General features: G+C 61.7%; 3 protein-coding genes and 1 non-coding gene across 5 annotated transcripts; 2 read left to right on the top strand and 2 right to left on the bottom strand.

Moving 5' to 3' along the window:
* The first annotated feature begins 113 nt into the window (after positions 1 to 113).
* Positions 114 to 243, top strand: LOC134143834 (small nucleolar RNA SNORA35). The gene has a single exon (XR_009959202.1). It is a non-coding gene; the product is annotated as a small nucleolar RNA SNORA35 (small nucleolar RNA).
* Positions 244 to 3,674: 3,431 nt separating this feature from the next.
* Positions 3,675 to 7,043, bottom strand: BEST4 (bestrophin 4). Its single transcript, XM_062581432.1, has 8 exons — positions 6,892 to 7,043; positions 6,476 to 6,570; positions 6,015 to 6,248; positions 5,353 to 5,507; positions 5,195 to 5,272; positions 4,857 to 5,009; positions 4,438 to 4,518; positions 3,675 to 3,833 (listed from the first exon to the last, which is right to left on the bottom strand). Exons 1-8 carry the CDS (start codon positions 7,041 to 7,043, stop codon positions 3,675 to 3,677), a joined length of 1,107 nt encoding a protein of 368 aa, XP_062437416.1.
* A 1,915-nt stretch (positions 7,044 to 8,958) lies between these two features.
* Positions 8,959 to 12,104, bottom strand: LOC134143495 (uncharacterized). The gene is made up of 2 exons (XM_062581599.1): positions 12,011 to 12,104; positions 8,959 to 10,936 (listed from the first exon to the last, which is right to left on the bottom strand). Exons 1-2 carry the CDS (start codon positions 12,054 to 12,056, stop codon positions 9,684 to 9,686), a joined length of 1,299 nt encoding a protein of 432 aa, XP_062437583.1. The 5' UTR covers positions 12,057 to 12,104; the 3' UTR covers positions 8,959 to 9,683.
* A 4,564-nt stretch (positions 12,105 to 16,668) lies between these two features.
* Positions 16,669 to 24,145, top strand: PLK3 (polo like kinase 3). Of its 2 annotated transcripts, XM_062581008.1 has the most exons (15): positions 16,669 to 16,885; positions 17,511 to 17,618; positions 17,708 to 17,824; positions 18,257 to 18,386; positions 18,474 to 18,561; positions 19,111 to 19,206; positions 20,009 to 20,204; positions 20,618 to 20,744; positions 21,179 to 21,288; positions 21,379 to 21,496; positions 21,610 to 21,693; positions 21,882 to 22,044; positions 22,201 to 22,330; positions 22,555 to 22,665; positions 23,076 to 24,145. In XM_062581008.1, exons 1-15 carry the CDS (start codon positions 16,718 to 16,720, stop codon positions 23,268 to 23,270), a joined length of 1,941 nt encoding a protein of 646 aa, XP_062436992.1. In that variant the 5' UTR covers positions 16,669 to 16,717; the 3' UTR covers positions 23,271 to 24,145. The 2 variants fall into 2 exon arrangements, with proteins under 2 accessions (XP_062436992.1, XP_062436993.1); XM_062581009.1 differs by lacking the exon at positions 22,555 to 22,665.
* Positions 24,146 to 24,471: the final 326 nt, after the last annotated feature.

The following is a 24,471-nucleotide window of genomic DNA, read 5'->3' as shown; positions in this document are numbered from 1 at the left end:
CACAGTTGTAGGCCAGCTGCCCCTTTTGCCCTTTCTCAGCATTTCCTCGCATGTTGGGCATTTGCTTTCTGGGTTCTGTATTTGGTTTCAAATGAACTGTTGGCTAAACTTGGCTGCACTGTTAAGTGACCAGCTGGTCTTTCCCTGACCTCCTCGGTCTCATTCCGGTGCAAGATGAATTCCTTCTAGCAGAAGGGCCAGGCTCCCTCCATGGTCTGTCTCTTTCGAAAGCTGGATACAAGCCCCATCTTCCCGCCCTATTGCATCTGGTGGGATTGGAAAGCCATGGTGAACAAAATGTCACCGAATACCACCTCCTCCCCCAGTCTGGAAAAGCTAATTCCATAGAGCTGCTGTCTTTAAAGAAAGTTAGTGTGATTAAACCTCCACATCTAATTGCAAAATGTTGCATGTTTTTTGATGTGTTTTTTAGGGTGAAAAACTGAGCTGATGGAAGGGCTGGCCCCTGAGGGGTTGGAGCAGGGCAGACTTCCGCATACTTACATGTCTAGCCAAGTGTGGACAGGGCACACTTGACTCCACTTCTACTATTTTTACAAACGCCTCCTTTATTCATAGGAGGTCCCTGGTGAGGGAGGGTGCCTACAGCTTAAATGTCCCAACTTTTAGCTCTGAACTCAGGGAGCTAGTCCGTGATCAACTCACCCCAACCAGGACCGTGGTAACTGAAGGATGCAGTCAGATCGTGGTGCCTTTTTCCACCAGGCAGCCGTTGGCTCCTTCGCTGCAGTCGGTACTGATCCTGTGTCTCTGATGCCTTGATGCAGACTGTTGCACAAATGATTGCCTGGAGTTTGGGAGGTGCCAGGTTGTTTTTCCTGTGATGCTTTGGCCCGGCTGCAGCGTGTGACAGCAGGAGGAGCTAGCAGGCTGACCTGCCCGAGCAGCGCAGGTTCAGCCTACTCTCAGAGGCAGGTGCCTGGGGGCGGATCTGTGCTGCAAAAGTCGACACATCAACCACATCAAAAAACATCAAAAAAAAAAAAGAAGGTGCTTGTTGCCTGAACGGCCGCAGCAGCTCGGCTATGGTGTGAGCACGTTACTGCTGCCTTCTTGCAGCTCAGCTCTGCGGTCGCGTCTGCAGCGCAGCAGAGCTGAGCCCCGACAGGCGTAGCTGGCCGCTCTTCGGGAGTCGCTGGAGTCAGGCCCGAGCTGGGTGTGATGTTTGCACAAGCACATTCCTTCTCCATAGTGATCTCGTGTAAACTTTCCCTGCTTTCCAGCAGCCGCCCTCTTTCCAGAGAGGTGGGGCGGACCCGATAAAGGGTGCTCGAGATAGATGAGTCATGTCTGCTTCCTCTCTGCTTCTTCTCTCCCCTCGCCCTCTGCAAAGCGCAAACACAATTCAGGGTGTTTCTGGGGGACTTTGTACGCGAGGAGAAATTGAGACTCGCAGCAAGTGCCAGGTTAGTGTCAGTGCAGGAACTGCAAACCTGACTCCTGATGAGCAGGTTTATAAACCTAATTCATCAATGCGCAGTGCTTGTAAAGCACATGGCCTTACTGCTTGGAGAAACGCAGCTGCTAAGGGCAACGGCCCGTGGGAACCAAACAGCACTTTGCAGGGCAGACAGCCCGAGCTAGCGCCCGCCCTGCACCTCCGGCCCACTGGAGCCCCACGCTAGGTGTGACATGGGAATGGGACAGGGTGGCAGCTGGTCGGGGCGTGTAGCACCTCTGGCTCCCACGATGACACAGGCTGCAAGGCCGTGAGTATCCTGGAAACAAGATTTACTATTCCTAATCTAACCTTGGCATAGTGCCACAGATACATATGGTGATTTACCTGCCTGGGAAAGGGGAAGTCTGCAACGCACTGAGCCAGAAAGAGGCGGTCACGTAGCTAGCTGGGGTTACACGCAACTTCGGTTAGCTTTAAGGAGGTGACAGCCTTTCCCAAGCCCAATCTAAAGACTTCACCGAGTTCTGTAGGCTGTTCTGAGGGCTGAGTTAATAAAGCTTTTTTTTTTTTTTTTTTTTACAATAAACAGCCCACAATTTATTCCAAGTGAGGTTTGTTAACCTGCGCCTCAGGAAAAACATGTCTCTGGGTGCAGGAACGCTTCTACAGGGGCTGAAAGCATTTTTTTTCATTTGGTCTAATACCAGTAAAATTCATCCCCGCAGACCTCACTGGTGTGAGTCCACAGGAGCTGTGTCATTGTTGCCCCAGGAGTACATGCATGGTCCTTGACAGTTGTACTTTAATGCTGAGTTCAGCAGCTTTCTGGACAAACGTGATGTTCCTGCTTGTCTCACTGCTGGGGATTATTTGCATCAACAAGAAAGAACCTCAGAGCTGAGGTTGGCAATAGGTTTATTAATATTGAGGGGACCTCTCCATCATGGTGTTAGTTTTCTGTAAGACTAATGTCCTGTGTCTCACCCCTTGCTTTGAGTCTTGACTGTCCACTGTCCCCGCGCTTGGCCTGGCAGCAGGCAGTAAGCCTGAGACAGCTACGGAGCAGGAGGATCATCATGTGGATGGGCTGCACCCTGAAGTATTTTGGCTAAAAGCTAGCTTTGAATGCTGCGTGCCCAACTCTAAACCCACCGGGATCTTCCCATCAGCTTGAGGAAATCCTGGCTCAGGTTTGGGTGGTGAAAGACCTGGTGAAGTCCCACTTTTGGATGGGTAGGACAAGGGGAGGTGTCCGTGGACAAGGAGCTTCATGGCTGGCTGTGGCAGCATCTTGGACACTTGGCAGCTGGGGGAGCTACTCTGCTCCTGGGAAGGGGAGGGCTGCAGAGGGGAGCATCACGGCAGCCCCACGACATCCTGCTGGTCCACGCTGATGTTCTCGCTGGATGGTGCCTTCACCTTGATCTGTGGCAGCTCCTTCTTCTGCTTTTTGGAGGCCTCTGGCAGCTGGGGGTCTTTCAGGTGGCTGCCAGGCATGGGGGACTCACTGGCCTGGCTTTCCTCATCCTCTGTTTCCTCCTCCTCAATGCGAGCCACCGCCTCGGCATCCTCAGAGCGGTTGGAGTAAGGAGAGGGGGAGCCGCTGTCCGCCCGGGGACGCCGCAGGTGGGGGTGGGCTCGGTAGCCCCGGCTGAAGTTTTTGAGGCTGATGGCGGGGGAAGCAGCAGCGAGGAAGCGGGTGAGCAGGGGCGTGTGGATGCGCGGTGAGCTCGGCAAGGCCTCCACCGGCTGGCTCTGCTCCAGGTCCTCGCACATGCTGAGGGGAACATGGGAGGGATGAAGGTGATGGGGGGACCCAGAGACCCTTCCTTTGGGAAATAAGTCCCTCTCTGGCTGGAGATGGGGCAGGAGGCTTGGTGGGAGAGCTTGCCTTTCCCCGCTGGCACTAATAGGATGAAAACCCCAGCTTGGCTGCTAGACAGGGACACTGAGGACCACTCATGGCCTCTGCCCACGTGTGTTTGCAAGTTGAGTGCAGCTCTGGCAGGCTGCGCTTGTGCCCCTGCAGCTCCTTCATCTGATTGTGCTGTTGCCACCCCAAATGCTCCCCTGCATTTTCTCCTGCACCCGATTCCGGCTGGACAGGCCAGCCTTGATGGTGGCACTCAAAGCGCAGCAGGGGCATGGCCACTGTGTGCCCAGGGTAGACCCGTGCCGCAATGGGGAGACACGGCTGCAGGTGACCCCCATTGGGGTGTCCAGCTTCAGGCAGCGCCGCAGTGCCGCGCACTCACCGCATGTCGAAGGTAGAGCCCAGAAAGGAGGGCTTCAAGGTCTCGGCGGCTGTGGCCGTGGTGTAGGGGGGCTGTGCCGTGGACTCGTTCCAGTATTTGTCCTTCCCAGCCAGTGGCAGGTTCTGGTACATGTCGTCCACAGAGAGCAGGGACACCTGGGCAGTGCAAGGGCAGGGGACATGGGTGGTTTGTGAGGACATGAGCAAGACCCTGCAGGTCTGCAGGTCCTGCCCCCAGGGCCCACCTTGCTGGGGCAGGACTGCAAGGGGTTGGGGAGGCTCTGGGCTGGGCTGATCTCCTGGCTGCTTTGGGGGTTTCCTTCTTTTCAAATACTTCCCCAGCGGTGAGGGGATGAGCAGCGGTGCTGGGTGCCGAGCGCAGACCCCTGCGTGCAGCGGGTACCCACAGCCGGCCGCTGCGTCCCTTCCCTGCACTGCGGAGATGCCTCCACTCTCAAGCACGGGCACAGGCACAGCCCGGGGAGTCCCCAGGTCCTCTGCCAAGCCAGGTAGCTCAGGCTGCACCAGAGGCCTCTCCAGCAACCAGCTCAGCTGCCGTGGGGGCACAGACCAGAGGAGGGACGGGGGATGGAGGGACAAGGTGCAGCCCTGCTTCTCTGCATGGGAACCTCCTTTGGGCAAGGATCTGCAAGGCCAGGAGCAAAGCAGGGGGCCTTTTTTTGGGAAACGATCCCATTTCCTGGGGATGTCCCTGCACCCCAATTGCAGCAATCCATCGAAACAGCAGCACGAGACCCACCTGTAGGTTCCTGTCTATCAGCTTGTTGGTCTCAAAGTCATCATCATCTTCCCCAAAAGGGTTAATGATCTGTTCTGCAACCTGAGGAGGGAGGCAGCCGGGTGAGACAGGGGCACTGGGGACATGGAGGGACCTGGGACACAAACACCTTCCCACGGGGCTCTGCAGCTTGCTGTCCACCCGTGGGGCTCACAAAACCTGCAGCCCTGGAACCCTGTGGTGAGCCCCCTCCACTGCTTGGGGCCCTAGCGTGGTGGCTGGGCACAGCAGACGTGTCTCTGCGGGGATGTGGCCTGATGGTGCTGGTGTGTTGGGGTGCACAGAGTCCCCAAGGTGCTCAGAGGGCACAGGGACAGCTCAGGACCCCCACAGCGAAGGCCAGCTGGGGGCTCGCATTGGCTGCATGGTGGCCATCTCACCTTCAGCCAGCCGGCGTAGAAGAAGAACTGCAGGAGGGTGGAGAGGGGAACGTACATGTCCAGGTCCCCTTCCTGCCCTGGCTCCAGGGGCTCCAGGAACTGCCGCCCGATGAGGCAGAAGGCGAAGAAGGAGTAGACAGCGATGGTGACCACCTGCCGGGAGCAGGGGGTCAGCCAGCAGAGGCAGCAGTACATCCTGGGGCCTCTCTGGCTGGGAAGGGGCACGGGGGAGCTCGGCATGGGAGATGTTAGGTAAAAGAGGCTTGGCCACTTGCTAAGGGTATCATGCACTTGGGGACCCTGAGGTCCCCAAGCGCTTGGAGCGGTGGGACACCCACCTGCGTGTACACCAGCGGGATGCTGATCCAGTCGTAGTGGAACAACATGCTGCACTTGGCCCGGTAGAGGTTCAGCTCCTGGGCAGAGAGCGCAGCGATGGGTTATGCAGCCTTCGCACCCGCCCTCGCGGTGCCCCGTCCTCCCCGTGCCGACTCACGTCCATGAGCAAGCGGAGAGCCACGTCGTCGCGCACGCGGCCGTCCCGCCTGGCCTGGGCGGCCAGGTTGGTGAACCACACGCAGGGGATCCAGTACTTGTTGAAGTCCGAGTGGAGGCTCTCAAACTTCTTGCGCTCGTCCTGCGTCATGAAACCTGCGGCCCGGGAGGGAGGAAGTTGGAGAGAGACTCAGCACCCCGATCCCAGCTGCTGTGCCGGCAAGGAAGAGGTGTCCTGAAACCTACAGCAGCCACGCAGTGCCCTGCTGTTTTGGGGACCGTCCCTGGTGGGGACGTAGGGTTTTCCCAGCCTGCAGTGAAACGGCAGCCCCGGCAGCCCCGTCCCTGCACTGCACCGCGGGACAGGCTCCGGGGAGATGGAGAGGATGTGGGGCTCTTCGGCTGCACGGGGCTCCTTTGGGAACAAATGCCTATGCAGGGAAACAACCCTTCCACACTGGGGGTTGTCTGACTGCCACCCCACGTGTGGGTCCTGCTCTCCTCTCCATGGATTTTGGGCAGTGATGCCTGCAGGGGGTTGGGATGCTGCCCCCACTTCCTGGCCTCTCAGCACCCTGCACAGTGACGGGGACATCTCCTGGGCCTCTTTCCTTCCATACAAAGCTGTCATCCCTACAGGCTTTACCCTGTGTCCTCCCTCACCTGCTTCCACCACGTGGTCCATGGTGGGGAACCTCTTGAGCACGCGGGTGCTGACGGAGCGGAGGATGAGGACAGCCGAGAGGTTGGCGTAGCGGATGAGGGTGCGCCGCAGGATGCGCCCCCTCTCATCCTTGCCGTGGACGTTGCTGGAGATGACGCACATGAGCTGGTCGGGCAGCGGGATGCTGGTGTACTGGGCCCACCACCGGTTCACAATCAGGGTGACGTAGAAACCTGCACCGGGAGAGAGCGCGTGGGGGGCCCTGCGCTGGCTGGAAGTTACAGCAGGGCTTGCCAGAGCTGGGCGGCGGGCTGAGACGAGGACGAGCGCGCGGGGAGACCTGCCAGGTTTCTAGGGGTGCCGCGGCAGGGAGACAGAGCGCGCGGGGCCGCCGGTGCCGGCGGGGGGAGCACGGAGCCTGGGCGTCGGGTGCAAGAAAGGCCCCCGAGAGGAAGCGTACCTAGGACGAACGACATGGGGATGAGGTCCGTGGAGCGGTTGCAGTACTGAGCCACTTTGGTGTAGAGGCGCTTCTGGTCCTCGGTCAGCAGCCGCCTGCAGCGGGCGCGCAGCGGCGTCAGGGGCGAGCGGCGGGGCCGGCCTGCCGCCTCCGGCCTCCGCAAAAAGCCCTCGCTGGGGGCCTGGCCTCTCGCCGGCCCTCCCCGAGTGCCCCCCGGGGTGTCCCCTGGGCTTCCCCCTAACCAAAGCTACCCCCACCCAGGGCATCTTCACGGGTCCCTGCCCCGAGGCGCTGCACCGCGGCAGGTGCCCAAAGCTCTCCCCAGCGCCCCGGGGACCCCCAGCGCGCGCGACGGCGAGGGGCACAGGCTTGCAGCGAGCGACACGTCCTGCGGAGACGCGCCGGCCCCCGCTCACCGGTAGACGAGGCTCAGCGCCGCGTACAGCACCACGAAGACGACGAACTCTTTGTAGAGCAGCTTGTAGATGCTGCCTTTCCAGCGGAAAAGCAGCTTGGAGAATCCCCCAAAATGGGAGTTGGCGACTTTCAGCGTGTAGGAGACGGTCATAGTGGCACAGCCCAGCGCCTTGGTGCTGCAGCCGGGACGGACAGACGGACAGAGGCGTTACCCCGGAGGCACAGCTCTCGCAGAGCTGCCCCAACCACAGCCAGCGGTGAGCCAGCATACGGAAAAGGGTAAGGATGGCCCAGCTAAGGGGAAAGCACCCTGGTCCAGCTACAGGGGGAAAAACGGCTGTTCAAGAGGAAAACAGCCAAGGGTTTAAAGGAGAAGGCCTCAGCTTGCTCGCTGCTGCCCGGACTGGGGAGACCGGGGTTCCCGCGGGCGGCCCGGCTGCAGAGCCCGCGGGCGCTCGCTCCCGCCCGCCCCGCGCGCTGCTGCCAAGCGTGGGTGTCCAGAGCAGGCTCCCCCACACTAACAGGGGTGCAGCTCGCGGCAGGGGCTTAAAGGCTTCAGTCGCCCCCACCCCGGGCCGCATCCTTGCCCCTCATCCGCGCCGCCCCTGCGGCCCCCCTTGACCACCCCGCAGCTGCACCCCCACCCGCCCCCTACCTGCCCTCGCTGCCGTCCTCTCCCGGCGCGCCAGCACCTCTTCCCCCTAAATACCCGGCCCCGGCCGCACGGCCGAGCCCCCGCGTGATGGATTGGGGCTGTCACAGGCGGGGAATGGGGAACTCCAGCAGGTCCCACCTCCACCTCCCCGCAACCGGCCGCAGCGGGAGGTGTCCATGGGGCTGCCGGAGCCGGGGGCAGCGTGGCAGCTCCTCGTCCCTCCGCGTCCCCGGGGGAGCTCGGGGACGCCCGGGGCTGGGCTGGGGCCGGCGGGGGCCCTCGGCTGAGCTGCCCGGAGGGAGGGCGAGGGAGGCTTGCTCAGGGCTGGCGCGGGGCCGCTTTCTCAGGGCCTGGGAGGTGGCTGGGAGAGCAAACTCCAGCCGGGCGTGAGACGGGGGGGAAACACCCATGCGTGGCAGAGGCACGGGCGGTAAAACCCTGTCCTTGTCCCCAGGCCTCGCCAAGCCGTGCTGCTGCGCAGAGCCCTCCAGGCTGGGATCTCCCCTGTCCCCTGTCGTCCTGGGGGAGCCCCCCAGCTCCCAGCGCCGTGGGACGGGGCGGCCGCGCTGCTGGGACGGGGACCGGGGCCGAGCAAAGGCAGCGGCGAGTCGGGCCAGGGCCCAGGGCAGCAGTGGCTCGCAGGAAACGCCATTTCCGCTGCTGGACACAGCGCCACGTCCTGCCCTGCCCCGGTCCCTTCCTGCCCGCCGCCCCGGCCGGGCCCCAGGACGGCTCCGGCCTGCCAAGCGGGGGGCTTCCAGCCTGGGACATGCCCTGGGGTGTCCCTCAGAGTGGGGTGGGGGGCAGATCCCACTGCCCCCCGCTCCGTCTCCACCTGCCCCAGCGGCTGCAGAGGGAGATGTGGGTGGCGGCGGGGGGACAAGGGTGCCTGCACCCCCCAGGGCTGGAGCACCCACGGGTGCAGCGCACCGGAGGGGAGCCTGGGAGGGAGATGATTTACAGCCCCCCCACCTCTGCCCTGGTTCCCAGGAGCTCTGCGGCTCCTGAGCGGGCCCGGCAAACCCTGTATTTATGGCGGGCTGGCAGCTTCCTCTGCCAGGCTGTAAATCACACCTGGGCTCGGCGCTGGTGCTGCGCGGTTTTGGAAAGGTTTGGGGAGCGCAGGGCTGTGGGGCTGCCCCGAAGGCCTCCCGGGGGGACCCGTAACCCCGCTGGGGAGCCGGGGACAAACCTCCTCTCTGTGCAGCCCCCTGCAAAGCAGCAGGGGAAGCGCTTGAGAGCAGGGGTGGGGGCAGCACGACCCGGTGGCGCTTGTAGAAAACCCTCCTCCCTCCCAGGACTCTGCACTTTGGCTACGGGAATGGGGCTCTCCGGGCAGATGGGTTTTGCTGGCCCGAGCAAGCCATGGCGGTGCAGCAGCGCTGCCGGCAGCAAAAAGGTTTATTTCTGATCAACAGCGGGCACCTGCAGGGCTTGGCGGCAGATCGGGAGAGGCAGCGGGCGAGGGACCCTCCTGCGCGCGCGCGCACCCGCGGGCACCCGTGCCTGTGCCCGCCGCGGCGCGGGGCCGTGCTTCGGGGACCCCGGGCTGCCCCCTTGCAGCGAGCCGCTGCCAGGCGCGGGGCACCTCGCCCGTGCGCGACTCCGCAGCCTCGACGCAGATCACGAGCGCAGAAGCAGAGCCAGCCCCGTCTGGGGCCCGCAGCCCCCGTTGTCTGGGGGCTGGCAAGCGCAGGGTCCATGCAGGATGCCACCGAGCCCGGGCGGCAGCGTCCTGTCCTGGTCCCACAAAGAGAGCACGAAGGCCACGGCCAGTAGGCCTAGGTCCCAAAACCCGGCTGAGAGAGCCCACCCTCTACCTCAGGCACCACCAGCCCGGGTGTCCCCAAACCCAGCTGGCCTGCCACGGCCCCCAGTGCCCGAACCCCCTCGCCACCCCCTGCCCGGCTGCAGCACTGGCAGGGCACTGGCACAGCAAGCGAGGGGTGCAGGCGGTGGCACGGGGGAGGGGAGGGGAATTTGGGGGTGCAGCTTTGCAAACAGCTGTGTAAGCCACCGCAGGACAGCTCGCGCCTCTCCTGCTCTTCTGGGCTTCACCACCAGCCCAGAGGCACGTCCTGGTCCCCTGCCCTCCTCCCGGGGTGTCTGAGACACAGCCCTGAGTCCCGGCCAAGTTCAGTGCAGGTCGATGTTCTCATACTCCAGGTTGTCCGAGTCCTCCAGCTCGATACCAGGTACCAGGTTGTAATAGTTGGTCGACTGGCTCATGTACATCTTCTCCCGGTCGGCTGAGTCCTTCAGGACATCGCTCACGCTCACGGTTTCTGCCTCTGCCTCGCTGCCCACCAGCTCCTCTGCCCTTGGTGGTGCTGGGTCTATGTGTGGTCCTGTGCCTGGCTGCTTTTTGTTAGCCAGCACCAGGGAACTGCTGGAGGATCCCACCTGGATCTCCACCTCCTCATAGAGGTCCTTGCCACTCTCCAGCAGGGCTGCAGAGGGCTGGGGCAGGACCTGGTTCCCCAGGAGCACCTTCTTCTCGGTCTCGGAGGGGGCAGCCGGCAGCTCATAGGGGACGTAGTGATGGGGCTCCACGGGCACCGCTGCATTGCTCGTCTCTGCCATGGCAAGGTGACTCTCGGGCCTGCTCTGAAAGCTGTAGTTGGTCTTTCTCTTCCGCCTGCAGAAGCAGCAGATGATGGTGGCAAGGATGAGCAGCAGGGGCAGGCAGATCAAGAGGGTGGTGAGGCTGTGCGAGCCGCACAGCTCATCCCAGGGGATGCTCTGGAGGTCGGTGCCATGGTACCGCTCCGGCGTATGGCAAATAACCTCAGCGGCCAGGCGGGGCCAGCTCCGCAGGTTGCTGAGCAAAGCACAGCTGCAGTCCCAGCTGTTGTTGGAGAGCTGCAGCCAGAGCAGAGAGGGCTGCAGGAGGCTGGCAGGGAGGAAAGTTAAAGCATTGAAGCCCAGGTAGACCTCCTGGACCTGAGTTGATGCCTTCAGGAAGGACTTGGGCAACTCTTGGAGCTGGTTCCTGTCCAGATAAAGTACCTTCAAATTAGGAGCATCTTCCAGAAAACTGCCGGGGAGACTTTCTAGCTGGTTGTGACTTAAGTGCAAGATCTCCAAGGTAGGGGTGACTCCCTGGGTATTGCTGATGGCTCTAATGCTGCAGTGCGAGAGGTAGAGCTCCCGCAAGCCCCGAACCCCCGCCAGAGTGCCCCAGTCCAGGTGGGTGATGTTGGAGCTGGTGAAGTTGAGGCAGCAGGTCTCAGGGAGTGGAGCCGCCTGGAAGTCCTGGAAGTCCATGGGCCCTGTGCAGTTGCAGGTTTCTGGCACTGCTCCAGCATCCAGGTTTGGTGCTGGCTCCAGGGCAAGGCTGACAGTGAGCAGGAGGCTGCCCCACAGGGGCATCATCTGCAGCCCAGGACCTGTGAGGGGAGCAGACGAGAGGACAGGTGACCCCCCGGACTAGCTCTCCCTGCTCCCTTTGCCCCAGAGACCCTGCCCAAGTCGGGGGGCTGAACCCAGCTTCTCCCTGCAAGGAGGGGACCCTGCTCCTCTGCCCGCCCCTGCAGCACCCAGGGGGTGCAGGGATCCCAGCGGGTCCCTGCAGACACCATGACCCCGCTCCCGGGCTGGGCCAGACCCATGTCCCAGGGATGCTGCCCCCAGCCAGACCCAGGGATGCCTCAGCCCCGAGCGCCAGCTCCGGCCAGGAGCCCGCAGCGGGGAGCTGCTCCCGGGGCCGCACTCGTGTCCCTGGGTCAGAGGCGCAGGCTGCTCTGCCGCCCACTCTCCCCAGCCGCCGCTGTCCCCACTCCCGTGGCCGGGATGTGCCCACCTGGGGCTGCCCCTGGAGCCCGCCTGGGCCCGCCGCGCTTGCCTGCAGCCCCCCGCCCCTGCGCCCCTTCCCCCCCAGCCCTGCACCCTGTCCCCCTCCAATCCCTTGCCCCTGCACCTTGTCCCCTGCACCCCGTCCCCCTCCAGCCCTGTCCCTCTTCTGGCCATTGCACCTCATCCCCCTCCGGCTTTGCACCTTGTCTCCCTCTTGCCCCTGCACCCTCTCTCCTCTCCACCCCCCTCCACGAGCCACAGTCTCCCTCAGGCCCCCTTTACCCCGCTCCGGCCTCCCACAAGCCCTGGCCCCTCCAGCCCTGCTGTCCTCTGGCACCCCAAGAGCCAGAGCTCCCCCCCACACCCTACACCCAATCTGCCCTCTGGTGCCCCTTCCTCTGCCCCCTCGCCCCCGAGGCAAGGGCCCTTCCAGTCCCCACATCCCGGACTCCCCTCCATCCATGCCCTATCCCCCAGAAGCCACAGCCTCCCCGCAAATGCCCCCTTCTTTTCCCCCACAAGCCATATCACCCTCCAGCCCCCCCCATACTGCAGCATCAGCCCCAGCAAGTGTCCCCCCCTTCCTGCCAGCCTGGGGTCTGCCGAGCTCCTCCCTCTCCTGCGAAGGGGGTATATTTGGGGGGGGGCTCTGCCAGGCTGCTCCCCACCTCTGTGCGCAGCGCGGCTGTGGGGCCGAGGGCGCGGGGCGGACATGCCTGCAGGTTCGGGACCAAAGGGCCGGCCTCCCTCTCGCCGCTGGGCCCAGTACGACTTCCTTCCACCCAGCACAAGTCCGAGGCTGGGGAAGGAGGAGCCGGGGTTGGAAACGAGCACCGCAACCCACAGGAAAAGCGTAAATTGGCACTAATGCTGCTGGAGAGGAGAGCGGCGTTTGCACGCCCTGGACGCGGCCAAGGCCGGAGCCGGCGCGAGCGGGCGGGCACGGGGCTGCGCTGCCGAAGGGCTCTCATGGCTGCACCTCACGCTGGCTCGGGGTGCAAAACAGCGGCGACAGCGGTTGCCCTGGCCCAGTGTTCGTGCAGCAGCCAGTGCCGCGAGCCTTTTAAACACCCCTGTGCCAAGGCCTGCTGCGTGCTGTCTGAGGTGCTTCGGAGACCTGGCAAGCTCAGGACATCAGTGGTAAAAGTGCTGGGCCATTCCAGGCTCTGCTGAGCCATCTGGGCCATCTAAAAGGTGAACTGCAAGAACAGAGGCCAAGATGCAGCAATGTCTGAGGTGACACCAGTCTTTAAGAGTTTCCTTCTTGATTTCACCCCTGGCCAGGTAGCCCGTTCAACACAGGCTGGGGCCCTCTGACACTGCTCCCACATCTGCAGGGCTCTTGCTCAGCTTGAGGATGTTCCAGCCTCATGCCAGTCCCCACCATAGTGGGAGAAGTATCTTCTCTCACTGCAGATTCATTGTTCGCTTCCTGTGCACGTTGCTCAGGTCTCTTCCAAATCAAAAATGCAAGAAAAGCTAGCGCAGGCGCTGGCAGTGGGATCTGGCACAGCTTTGTGGCAGGGATCACTCCAAGCACAGCCCGGATCCCCGGTGCTCAGCTGGCCGATCCTGCTGCTGGAGCCGCCCCAGGAGCGTGGGGACTTGGGGTGGGAGCAGCAGGGCTCAGGGTGCTGGCAGGTGCCTGGGGCAGGTGCCCTGCGCTGTGCTGCAAATGCTGCAAACGTAGCAACCAACTGCTACACACACTGTGCCGGGGGATTTCTGCTGAGAAGCAGAGCCAGGGGAACAGAAATGGGGCAAGGAGGGAAGCCAGGACCACGCTAAACTTTTTCTGCCAGGGCAGGAGGCAGGAAATGGCCGTTTGTGCTGTTGCAGGGATGGGAGGTGCAGGCAGCGCGCTGGCCAGGGGAGGGACAAGGGTCCGAGGGTGCCTCGGACACCACCGCACGCCGTGCTTGAGCCCGCTAATGCCCTGTGCAAGGGGCATGGGCGCCAGGAGCTGGGGAAAGCCTCCTCTGATGCAAACAGCCGCGGGTTCAGCTTCGCTCATCCTGCCCGCTGGCTGCCGGCGCTGCGGGGCTCAGCAGGGCAAGTTCTGAATATTGCGAGGGATGGAGATCCCACACCCTCGCTCGGCCTCTGTTCCAGTGTTTTACCACGCTCATGCAGAAAAAAAATTTCCTAATATCCAGCTGGAATATCCCTTGATGCAGCTTGTGCTTGCTGCCTCTCGCGCTTTCACTGTGCACCTCCCCAAAGAGCCTGGCTCTGTTTTCCCTGTAACTCCCTTCCGACAGCTGCAGCCAGCAGTAAGGTCACCCCGAAGCCTTCTCTTCTCCAGATGGAGCAGACTGCTGACATTAAACTACGCTGCCCTCACCCCCTGCCCCAAACTTAATGCATGGGATAAATCCCACCTGAATGAGCGTTTTCGGCTACACCAAGGTGCTGGAGCAGGACTGGGGCCGGTGGGGGCTCTCCTGCAGCACACCGTGGGACGAGTGCTCGCCCCAGGCAGCCACAGGCAATTTGGGGTCATGCAGGCCACGAACCCTGGTGCTGCAGGGCTGTGGAGAATAGGGTGAAACGGGGGATCTCCTGCCGCCACACTTTGGGCGCCTTGGAGGGGCAAGACGTCACCCTCTGGAGCTGACAGCAGTGAGCTTGTGGCTGATTTAGGGGGAACAAGCTTGGTAAAGGGAGGAACGCGCCCTGAGCTGTCCACGCAGCCCCTGCGAATGGCGGGACCGCAGCTGGCCTGACAAAGTCCAAGTCTCGCACAGTCGGTCCCCGGTTCGGGAGTCTGGGACTCCTAGCTAGTCCTGGTCGCGGGATCCCAGTCGGTTTGCAGACCGGGAGCAGTCAGGAAGCTCCAGGACCTCTGTCTCCTTAAAAATCTCAGGCAAGCTGTCTTTTGCCTGCCCCACTCCTGGCTACCCGACCGCCTCGCCTCCCTCCCGCACTCCATCGCTGTGCTCTCAGGATCAAACATTCCCGCTTCTCCTGGAGCTGAGCTGGCGGCGCCGGGAGCAAGGAGCACGCCGGTGGGATGGCTCCAGGGAGGAGCTGCGCGCACACCGGGCTGCTGCTGTGCATGTCCGCCTGATCACTAGCGTGAGAAGTTGTGCCGGGCCTCTGGCGAGAGGAGCAGCAGGGAGAGGTTGCCGAGCCTCTCCCGGGGCTCATCCTCTCTCCCGGATCCGGGGCGGAGGGAGGAGGAGGGAGCTGCTCCCGGGGCTCCACCTGTCTCAGAGAGGACTTGCCGGAGCCCTGGCAGGAGACAGGGGGCTCGTCCATGCCCCCGAGCCCGGCCTAAGGGCTGGCCGTGAGCGGGAGCAGAGCCAGCGGCTCTCAGCCACCGCCGTCGCCCGCAGTGCCTGCAGCCGAGCCCCGGGGCAAGCTCGGCTCCGCTCCACCCCGCCGCCCTGGGGCGAGTCCCCCGGGGCCTCCTCCCCTGGAGCCTCCTCCCCCGGGGCACCCCGGGCGCCTCCACCCGCCCAGCTGCCCCCAGGCGCTGACTCAGCTCTGCCAGGGGAGCTCCCTGCAGCCGCCGAGCTGGGGCCTCCGTCGGAAAAACAGAGCTGCGCCGTGACGTGAGGCCGCCGGTGCCCGGGGAGCCTGGGGCCCCGGGGGAAACGGGCTGGTTTCTCTGAAGTGGCAGAGGGCTCCCTGCCTGCGCCTGGCGCGTTTGCCGCCCGCGCAGCCGGCTTGCACGTGCTTCCTGTACGAAAGCTGAGCGAAAAGCAGCGAGATGGGGGGTGGCGGAGGGGCGCGGGGGCCCGCGCTCGCCTCCCCCAGGGCTTTCCTGGCATCGGCAAGGGGTTTAAGTTCTCCCCGCCGCCCGAGGGTGAGAGGAGACCCTGGGCTGTTTGGCCAGTGGGGTTCTCGTGCAAAACCCTCAGCACGTTCAAAAACACAGGCAGCAGCCGCGAGCAGAGCCCGCAGCACCTCGGGGCAGCAGAGAGGGGGACAAGGAGGGGGAACCGAGGCGCAGTGCGAGGGGCTGCGCAGGCGGGTGCCCTGGGAGCGGTACCCGGCGGGGCAGGGCCGCGGGGCCGGCTCGCGAGGGGCAGCGCTGCTGCTCGGGGTGCTCCAGGCGGCCACGGGTTTATGGCTGCTCTTACCTGGGCGCCCCGCGGGGAGGGAGAGAGCCGCCCCGGGCGCGCCGAGCAGTCCTGCCCGCGGCCGTTAGAGAGCAGCAGCTCCGTGCCGCGCCGCCCGCGCCTCTGTCCGGCTGGCACACGCCAGCGCCAGCCAGCCGGACACGGTGGCAGCTGCAGAGCCCGGGGGGAGCAGCATCGGCGGGGGGACACCCGGGACGGGGTGGCCAGGCTCCCCGGGACACACGCGTATCCCTGTGACCGGCTGCCCGGGATGGTGCTGCTGGTCCTGGGCTGGCACCCGTGTGCCCTCGGGCCATGGGGCACTGGGGGGGACAGGACTGGACTGACCTTTGCGGGCTGTTTGAGGGCCAACAGGGCCCTGGGCCGTGCTGGAGCCAGGGCAAAACCTTGCTCAGCCACACTGCCGCCACCTCACCCTCGCCCAGACACCTGTCCCAGGGCGGATGGCGGGTGCTGAGGGCATCTGTGCTCTCTACTTCACCCGCTTCTGCAAACCCAGCGGCATGGTGGCTGCTCCAGCCTGCGAGCGGCTGCAGCCCCCTCCGGGGAGGGCCCGGGGTGAGCTCCTGCCAGCTCCGATGCCATGGGGGGAGGAAGGGGCTGGGGGCAGGGTGAGAGGGGGCTGTGTGTATATTTATGGATGTGGGCAAGGAGGGGGCTGAGGAGGTGCCTAAATGTTTCTCAGGGGCAAATCTGCATCTATAGGGGGGTTATGCTGGGAGGGGGGGAGGCATGTGCCTATGGAGGGGGCTCTGTGCCCCTGGGAGGACTGAGGGTCAAAATGTCTATGGGGATCCTTGTGCCTGCGGGGAGGTCCCCGGTGGCTTTGTATCTATGCGGGTGTGGGTCCATGGGGTTTCCCTGTGTCGGGGGGGGGTCTCTCTGGGGAGAACTGTGTCTATGGGCTGTCTGTGGGGGCGGTGCCATGTGCCCATGCACCTATAGGGGGCTGTGTCCGATGGAGCGGGGAGACTGCGTGTAGGCGGCGGCTCCCCTCGAGCCTCGGACAGCCCAGGACGTGGGACGGGGTTTGGGGGGTAGGGGTGACACCGCCTCATCCCCCCCCCCCCCCCCAGCTCCGGCCCACCTCCGTGCCGCCGTGCGGCTGCCCCTTTAAGAGCGGCGAGGGGGCGGGGCGGGGTGACGTCACGCGTCATTGATAAAGGCGGCGGGATTCCCTGCCGGCCCAGCGGGACCGGCGGCGGCGGCGGCGCCTCCACGTGCGCGCGGGACCGGCGGCGGCGGCGCATCCCCGAGCCCCCGGCCCGGCCCGCCGCGGACCTCGCCATGGAGCCCGGCGGCCTCTACTCGCCCTTCCCCACCGCCCTCCCGCCCCGCGTCCGCTCGGAGCCCGCCCCGGCGCCGGCACCGCCGCTCCGGGCGGCCGAGACCACCCGCATCATCACGGACCCGCTCTCGGGCCGCTCCTACTGCAGGGGCCGCCTCCTGGGCAAGGTACCGGGCCGGGGGGCGGGCGGGCGGGGCCGGCATCCGAGCGGGCCGGGAGGGCGCCGCGCTCGCCTCCCCCCCGCGTGGGAGCCAAGGGGAGCCACGGGGCCGCGGAGGGGCGGCCGTGACAGTGGGGTTCGGGGCGCGCGTGGGGGCTGCGCCGGGACCGGGGCCCCGCGCTCGGAGCGGTGCGGGGGTGGCGGCGCGCCGGCCCCGGCCCGGCCCGGGCGGCTCGGCAGCTGAGTGTGCAGATCGGCGCGCTGACATCACGGCAGGAAAAACCTGTCTCCGCGCTGCTCGCTTTCGGTGGCCTCAAATCTCCCGGCCTGTTCTACTTTCCTGCCCGGTGCAGGACTTTCCAGCAGCTCTGTCATGCGGAAAGATGCAGAGCCTTGCCATGGTGGGAGGAAAAACGCCCTGGAGGCTCTACAGACACCGAGTGAAGAGAATCCCTAGTCGAGAGCCTTGTAGTTCAGGTCTTGGTGGGTGACATCGCAGGGCAGAGAGAGGCTTATGATGCTCTCCAGGCTGTGTTGCAAGGAAACAGTTGAGGAGGCTTCTAAATGCTTGGGGTGGCTGAGGCAAGAGCAAAGAGCATCTCGCTTATTCCTAACCTCATCTGCCTTTGCAGGGAGGATTTGCACGATGCTATGAAATGACAGACCTCTCAAGCAACAAAACCTATGCCGTGAAGGTCATTCCTCACAGCCGGGTAGCTAAACCCCACCAGCGAGAGAAGGTAGGCAGCATGGGGTTCCCAGAAGGTGCCTGGCTGGCAGAGGTGCAGCAAGAGTCCTGCATTTACCTGTGGCTCCTGCTCTGTTTCAGATCACCAATGAGATTGAACTGCACAGGGACTTGCACCACAAGCACATTGTCAAGTTCTCCCATCACTTTGAGGACTCAGAGAGCATTTATATCTTCCTGGAGCACTGCAGTAGGAAGGTGAGTGCTGTCTGCCAGAGGTTCCCATAAAATGAGCCGCAGGTGGCTGGTGCTGGGCAGTATCTGAGGAGCTGCATTAGCACCGTTTCTCCTGATTTCTGCTATTTGCTGTTCTGTTCCATCCTCTGAGCTAACCCTGCTCAGCCACAAGCTGTTTGCTTGCACTGGAGACACTGCAGATTACCTATCTTGTTCAGGGTATCTGCTCGTTTTGGTAATGCATAGTGCCCAGTGGTGCCACCTGTAAATCCATTAGTTGTCCTGAGCATCCTGTGGTGACCTTAATGCTTTGAGTTCATGAGCATGATGGAAGGATTATTTGTGCACGTATGACTTCTGGAAGAGCTGGCTTTTGCCAACCTCTTGCCTAGTGGGCATAGCTGCTTGTTCTCCCTGCCTGCGGTCACCTAACTGCCTTCTTTCCCTCTGCAGTCCCTGGCTCACATCTGGAAGGCCCGCCATACTCTGCTGGAGCCAGAAGTGCGCTATTACCTCAAACAGATCATCTCAGGCTTGAAATACCTCCACCTCAAGGGCATCCTACACAGGGACCTCAAGCTTGGTGAGTGGTACTCTCAGGGCAGAGAGCTATGCAGATGCTGGGCTGCCCTACAGTGGTTAGTGCTGATGCATCACCCTTGTCTTGTAGGCAACTTCTTCATCAATGAAAACATGGAGCTGAAAGTGGGGGATTTTGGTCTAGCTGCTTGTCAGGATATCTCTGACCAGAAGAAAAAGTAAGTCAGAGTTCCCTGCTCCAGAGCTGTCCAAGAGCTCATCTTCCTCTTCCTGGGCAGCATCCAAAGCAGAGGGGGAAGCAGCCCTCCCTGGCTGCAAGGGGTGGTGGGGCAATTCCTGCCCCAGCTGCCTGGGGCTCCTAGCTGCAGGCGAGGAGAGTGGGGGTGAGAGGCTTGTGCCTCCCCCCCAGGAGGGAGCTCGCAGCCCCCGAACAATGTGCTCACTATGGCTATTGTGCCTGCCCGGCTGCCCTGCCGGGTGTGCTGGGCTGGGGACACAAAGGCTCTGTTCCTTGCTGTATGCAGCATAAGCTCTTCCCAACGGCTTGCCGGGAGCAGCTGCTCCTGACCTCTGGGAACTGGGGGGAGGGAGCTTGTTGGGGAGTGGGAGGGGGGCTCTCATAGCTGGATGGAGCCTCTTGGCCTCAAAGAGCAAAATGGGAGGGAGTAGAACAGTCTGCAAGCTAAAACTGAGGGCTTGGACAGGGAGAGGCTGGCTGCGAAGGGAGGCTAACTCGGGGAGAGGCTGACTCGGCTCTCTCTCCACAGGACAATATGTGGGACCCCCAACTACCTGGCTCCTGAAGTGCTGCTGCGACAGGGCCATGGGCCTGAGTCGGACGTGTGGTCTCTGGGCTGTGTCATGTAAGTTAGCACTGCTGTGTGCAAAGTGTTGTGGCTGGGGGAGGACAGGGTCTGTATGGTCCTGCCCGCTCTGTGCGTGTCCCCAGGACTGGGGAGAGCCATGCTCGGAGCAGCCCTGACAAGGAAGCTGTGCTTTGCCCTGTGGGTCTGCAGTGGCTGCTGAAAGGCAGGGGACGGATGGCAAGTGGCTGAGTGCTTTCTCTGGAGCAGGGATCCCATCTTGGGGAACGGGGTGCTGCTCAGGAGCTCTGCGACTGGGAGCTGCACACTTGCAAACTCTTGTGCAGTTCTCAGCTCTGGTTCAAAGCAGGCTTGACCGACGTGAGAACATGATAAACAATGGAAAAATCTCTGTGGCTGGTGGCAGCTGCTGTGTGTGTCTGCACGGGGAGCGATAGCTGAGCCGCTTGTGCTGCTTCGATGAATCTCTGTCCCCTGCCTGGCTGCTACCCACAAGCTTCCTGCTGAACTTTCCACTCTGGCGCCTGCGAAAGCGGCCTCAGCGGTGCGGGGGGTGTGCTGGGGTGGGAGCAGCAGCAGCAGTGCAGCAGCTGGAGGAGCTGGCCTTTGCCTCTCCAGCCCTCCCTTGGCTCCTAGGGGCTCCTTGCCTGTTGCTCTTAATAGTTGCTAGGAGGAAGCACGGCCGGATGTGAACGCGGCTGCCCTGTTGCTCATTCCCCGGGCTGGGAAGTGGAGCTCCCAGCCAGGTGTGGCTGCATGTGTGTGAATAACTTCCTTGCTCTAAGTGCTGCTGAGTCATGAGCCCCACAGGGATGTAACCATGGAATGTGTCCTCTCCCAGGTATACCCTGCTCTGTGGGAACCCTCCTTTCGAGACCTCTGACCTCAAGGAGACCTATAGGTGCATCAAGCAGGTAGATTACACCCTGCCTGCCTTCCTCTCGGTGCCTGCCAAGCACCTCATCGCTGGCATCCTGAAACGCAACCCCCAGGACCGCCTCACGCTTGAGGAGATCTTGGACCATGACTTCTTCAAGGTGAGCAGGTGGGAGCCTGCAATCAGATCTGTGGGTGCATGTGACTCTTCTCCAGGCAGGATGAGGCTTTTCCAACTGTGACCGCTAACACAAAGCACAGGGCACTGCCCTTGGTGTGCTGTCCTTGTCACCCTAGTCCCTTGAGGGAAGTGGTTGGTGTCCGGTGGAAATCCCAGCTGGAGGGATTGCTCTGGGTGCTGAGGAATCTGGGGTGGTCCCTGCTGCTCTGTCTCTATAGCACAGGCTGTTTCTCATACTGATAATAGTTAAATGTGCATCCTGGATATGTGGCTTGACAGAAATGCAAGCCGGCTGTCAGGAGGGCTGTGAGTAATAGGTCAGCTCAGGGCAGCTGATCTGCTGTGCAGCATGTGGGCTACAGAAACTGAAGCCCTGCTTTGGCCTCTCTGCAGGGCTACACACCTGAGAAGCTCCCTCCCAGCAGTTGTGTGATGGCTCCAGAGCTGTGTCCCCCCAACCCAGCCAAGAGTCTGTTTGCTAAAGTCACAAAGACGCTCTTTGGGAAGAAGAAACCCAAGGGTAAGGCTGTGCTCTCACCCGGGTGGACAGGAGCCCCTGGAGGATCAATTCTCCAGGGAAAAGTGGGCCCTGGCTCCTAATGAGATCTCCTGATGGTGTTCTGCAACCCCTTTTTGTTTGGGGGGAGGGAGGGGCACAAACTGTGTTTGCTCCTGCCCTTCCGGTGTTGCATTGCTGGTGGCTTGGTGCTGGGTGCGCTCGCCTGGCGAGCGGATGCTGGGCTGCAACCCGCAGTGGGTAGTTCCTCCTGAAAACCTTGTGTTCCATGAGAACTGGGAAGTGAAAGTGGAAGGCAGCTGCCTGATATCATCCTTCCCATGATGGGCATGGAAGAGGCCAAGGGAGAGCCAAGCTATTGTGGGTGGTGGCCCAGATCATCATCCCCTCCCTTCCCCCATGCCTAGCAGTGGGCTCATTGCCTGCTCTCTCCTTAGCCAAGAAGAGCTCTTCAGAGGACAAAGATGACATCTCCAAGCTGGTCACTGGGTTGATGAAGACCTCAATCTGTCGTCAAATGAGCTACAAAACCCTGGAAGGGAATGAGGTAAACAGAGTAGGGCTTGTCCCCAAGCCTGGGTCCACCCCTCCTTGAGGGACTAGATTGGGATGGTGCTAATGCCAGGCCTCTCTGCAGGCCACCCCAGTGTCACGCCGCAGTGCAAGTTCCAGCCCTGTAGAGACACTGGCAGAGGAGACATCTCACAAATCTGCATCCCCTTCCATCCGGGGGACGATGGCCAGCAGTTGTGAAGGTGAGTAATACCTGCCCAAGCTACCCTGACCTGTCCTGAGCTCCCTGGCCTGCTGTGGCTGATAGCAAGGGGACAGGATGGTTGACTCAAAGCTTGTCATCTTCCCTCTGCAGCCATTGAAGACTGCATCACTGCCTCTGCTGTCATTGAGTCAGCTGTCCGGCTCCTGCGGACCTGTCTGTCCTGCATGCCCCTAGGTAAACCAGTCAGAAGCAGCTCCTGGAACAGTGAACTGTGTCCCTCTCTGCACAGGATGAAGGCAGGGTTGCAGTCTGGGGTATCTTAAATGCTGTTGGAGGCTGCTGCTGAGGGGTCTGCTTGCTTGGGGTGGGATGGTGAGCTAGGCAGATGCAAGCTGCTTACCCTTGCCTTTCCATCCCACCAGTGGACAGAAACCCAGCCTCCCTGGCCCAGCATGAGCAGTTCGTCTGGGTGAGCAAGTGGGTGGATTACTCCAACAAGTATGGCTTTGGCTACCAGCTCTCGAACCACAGCATTGGGGTCCTCTTCAATAATGGCACGCACATGATGCTCTCCCCCAACCACAAGTAAGCAGTGGGGAAGGTGCTGGTACCTCTGGGGCCTGCCCCTTGGCAGGGTGGGTGGGAAGGGGCTGATGGAGGTTGGGGAGGCTCCACCAGTTGTGGTCTTAGGGTTGGGTGTGCTGGGTGTCCCCAAAGCTCACAGTCTGCTTCCCTTCCCAGGATGGTGCATTATAACTTTACCAACAGCAGACACATTGCGTTCCCTGTGTCTGCCATCCCTGAGCAGCTGCAGGGACAGATGAGTGTCTTGCGCTATTTTGCATCCTACATGGAGCAACATCTCATGAAGGTGGGTGTATTGGGGCCCTGGTTGAGGGGTGGGCTGGGACCATGAGCATGTTGGACGTAAGCTTGACTGCTCAATGCAGAGTTGTGGGAATCCCTAGCCATAGCCAGGTGAACACAGTTGTGTCCTGGTAGCAGGGACCTCCCCCTGGGGATATACCTGGCCCCACTGTTTGCACCCCCAATCCCAGACTGGTGTGGTAGCTTATGCAGGCCTTTCTCTTCAAGGGAGGTGACTTGCCCAGCATAGATGACCTTGGGCAGCCAGCCCTCCTCCTCCTGCAATGGGTGAAAACTGACCAGGCCTTGCTCATGCTCTTCAGCAGTGGCACCCTCCAGGTATGTGTGGGGTTCATGGGGATGCCTAACGCCTATGGGAAAGAAGCTTCTGGGGACTCCCAGCCTGGGTTGGATCTTGTCCACTGCAGCCCAAATGCAAAGTCCAGCTGCAAAATTAGTTGTTGGTCCAGGCTACTGCTCCTGTACCTAGAGCTACTGGCAGTGGTTTGTCCAGCCTCTGGGAGGGTGTAGGGAGGCACCACGCTTTGGCCAGCCAATTCTGGCTGCTCTGCTGCTTGGGCCAAGCTGGGTTCCTGCCGCAGGGTGTGGAGTGGCCGATCCTCCTGGGCTGGTCAGGGAGGAGGAACAGGTTGAGGCAGGAAGTGTGGCTCCATTTCTGTTCCCCTGTGCTGCAAGTGGTGTGGATTATACCAAACTTGGGCTTAATGCTAGCCCCACCTGTCTCCTAGGTGAACTTCTACAATGACCATACCAAGGTGATCATCAGCAAGCCTGACCACTCCTGCCTTGTCACCTACATCAACCGAGAGCGCAACTCCTACACCTACAAGCTGTGCAGCATCCGGGAGCTAGGTTGCTCTCCTGAGCTCCAGGACCGCCTTGGATACATACTCAGGCTCCTCCAGGAGCAGGCTGATGCCTAGTTTGGGACCTTGGGGACCCTCTCTGGATGTAGAGGTCTTCCCTTACCCTTCCACAGGATGGGAGGTGTGTTTTGGTGCTGGATGACTATCTGGGCCCCCTGTACTCTGGTGCTCAGTTGGACTCTACAGACTAAGACACCTGGATGTGGCTGTGGCAGCTGGTCTGGGCACCCTTTGTTCTTACTCTTCCTTGGCTTCTGGCAATCACTGCCTCTGTGCTGGCAGCTCCTGCTCTGGTTGTGCTGGTCTTGGAGTGTGCTGGGAGACTGGGGCAGAGCAGAGGGAGCAGGTGAGTGCCCTGCAGCCTGGTTTCAATTTGTAGCCTGGTACATCCTTGTAATGGCTGGTGCTTCAGCCTTCCCTGGCTACCAGTTGCCTGCCACCGGAGCTCTGGCTGTCCTGGGCACTGGGCAATGTGTCTAGCTGCCATCTTCACCTGGAATCATGCTCAGGCATATTAAGTTGTCTCCAGAGTCCAGAGCCGAAGGCTTGGGTTGCTATGGCATGAGGATAACACTCCCAAACAAGGGACAGACAGGGGTGAAGGGCATTACCTGCCTTGCCAGTAGGGTGTGTGGGCTGGTGCATGCTACTCTACAACCACTACACTAAGGAGGGGGAGCAAAGTCCCCTTGGGTGGTGCTAGGATTGACCATGTTTCAGCTACTCAAATTTGTGAATCATCTGGTACAACTTGAGGCTTGATAGAGGAAAGAGGGATCTGAGGGCTTGTCTGGAGAAGCCCTCATTTTGCTGGGACCTGTGGGAGATTTCTTGTTTCAAGGCAGTCTGTATTTATGTTATTTATATGGATTTATTTATTTTCATGTTGGACTCTTCATGTGCAGCTCCCTTGTCCCTCATTGACCTCAATAAAAAAATTTCCTCTTCTAAGAGCAAACTTTTTCTACCTTGCTTGGTGCTGGGTCCTGTGCCACAAACTGGTTATAGCTTCCCCAAAGCTGGAGAGCAGGGCATCCTCATCTTCATCCTTGCTTGGTGTTGGGGCAGGATCGCGGAGCTGGGTGTTCTGGGGACCTTACTGGCTTGAACTGGTATGCGGATGAGGCCCTCCTCTCCCTTAGAATTAGCTCTTGCTCACTGCTAGTTCTGACCTTGGATCAAATCCAGCTGCTCTAAAGCCTGTGCTGAGCTGGACTGGGGTAAGCAGGATCTTACGCCCCAAGATAGGAAGCCTCTT

Source organism: Rhea pennata, chromosome 8 (genome assembly GCF_028389875.1).
Source record: "Rhea pennata isolate bPtePen1 chromosome 8, bPtePen1.pri, whole genome shotgun sequence".
Lineage (NCBI taxonomy): Eukaryota > Metazoa > Chordata > Aves > Rheiformes > Rheidae > Rhea > Rhea pennata.
The sequence above is the reverse complement of the archived record's forward strand: the minus strand, read 5'-3'. Positions and strand labels throughout refer to the sequence as shown.

Coding starts and splice junctions, on each gene's coding strand:
- BEST4 (XM_062581432.1), bottom strand. CDS start 7,043: ATGACCGTCTCCTACACGCTGAAAGTCGCCAACTCCCATTTTGGGGGA. Junction 6,571..6,891: donor GCGCTGAGCCTCGTCTACCG/GTGAGCGGGGGC, acceptor CGCCCGCTGCAG/GCGGCTGCTGACCGAGGACC. Junction 6,249..6,475: donor CCCCATGTCGTTCGTCCTAG/GTACGCTTCCTC, acceptor CTCCCGGTGCAG/GTTTCTACGTCACCCTGATT.
- LOC134143495 (XM_062581599.1), bottom strand. CDS start 12,056: ATGTCCGCCCCGCGCCCTCGGCCCCACAGCCGCGCTGCGCACAGAG. Junction 10,937..12,010: donor CAGCCGCGCTGCGCACAGAG/GTGGGGAGCAGC, acceptor CTCCCCTCACAG/GTCCTGGGCTGCAGATGATG.
- PLK3 (XM_062581008.1), top strand. CDS start 16,718: ATGGAGCCCGGCGGCCTCTACTCGCCCTTCCCCACCGCCCTCCCGCCC. Junction 17,619..17,707: donor AACCCCACCAGCGAGAGAAG/GTAGGCAGCATG, acceptor GCTCTGTTTCAG/ATCACCAATGAGATTGAACT. Junction 22,666..23,075: donor TCAGCAGTGGCACCCTCCAG/GTATGTGTGGGG, acceptor CCTGTCTCCTAG/GTGAACTTCTACAATGACCA.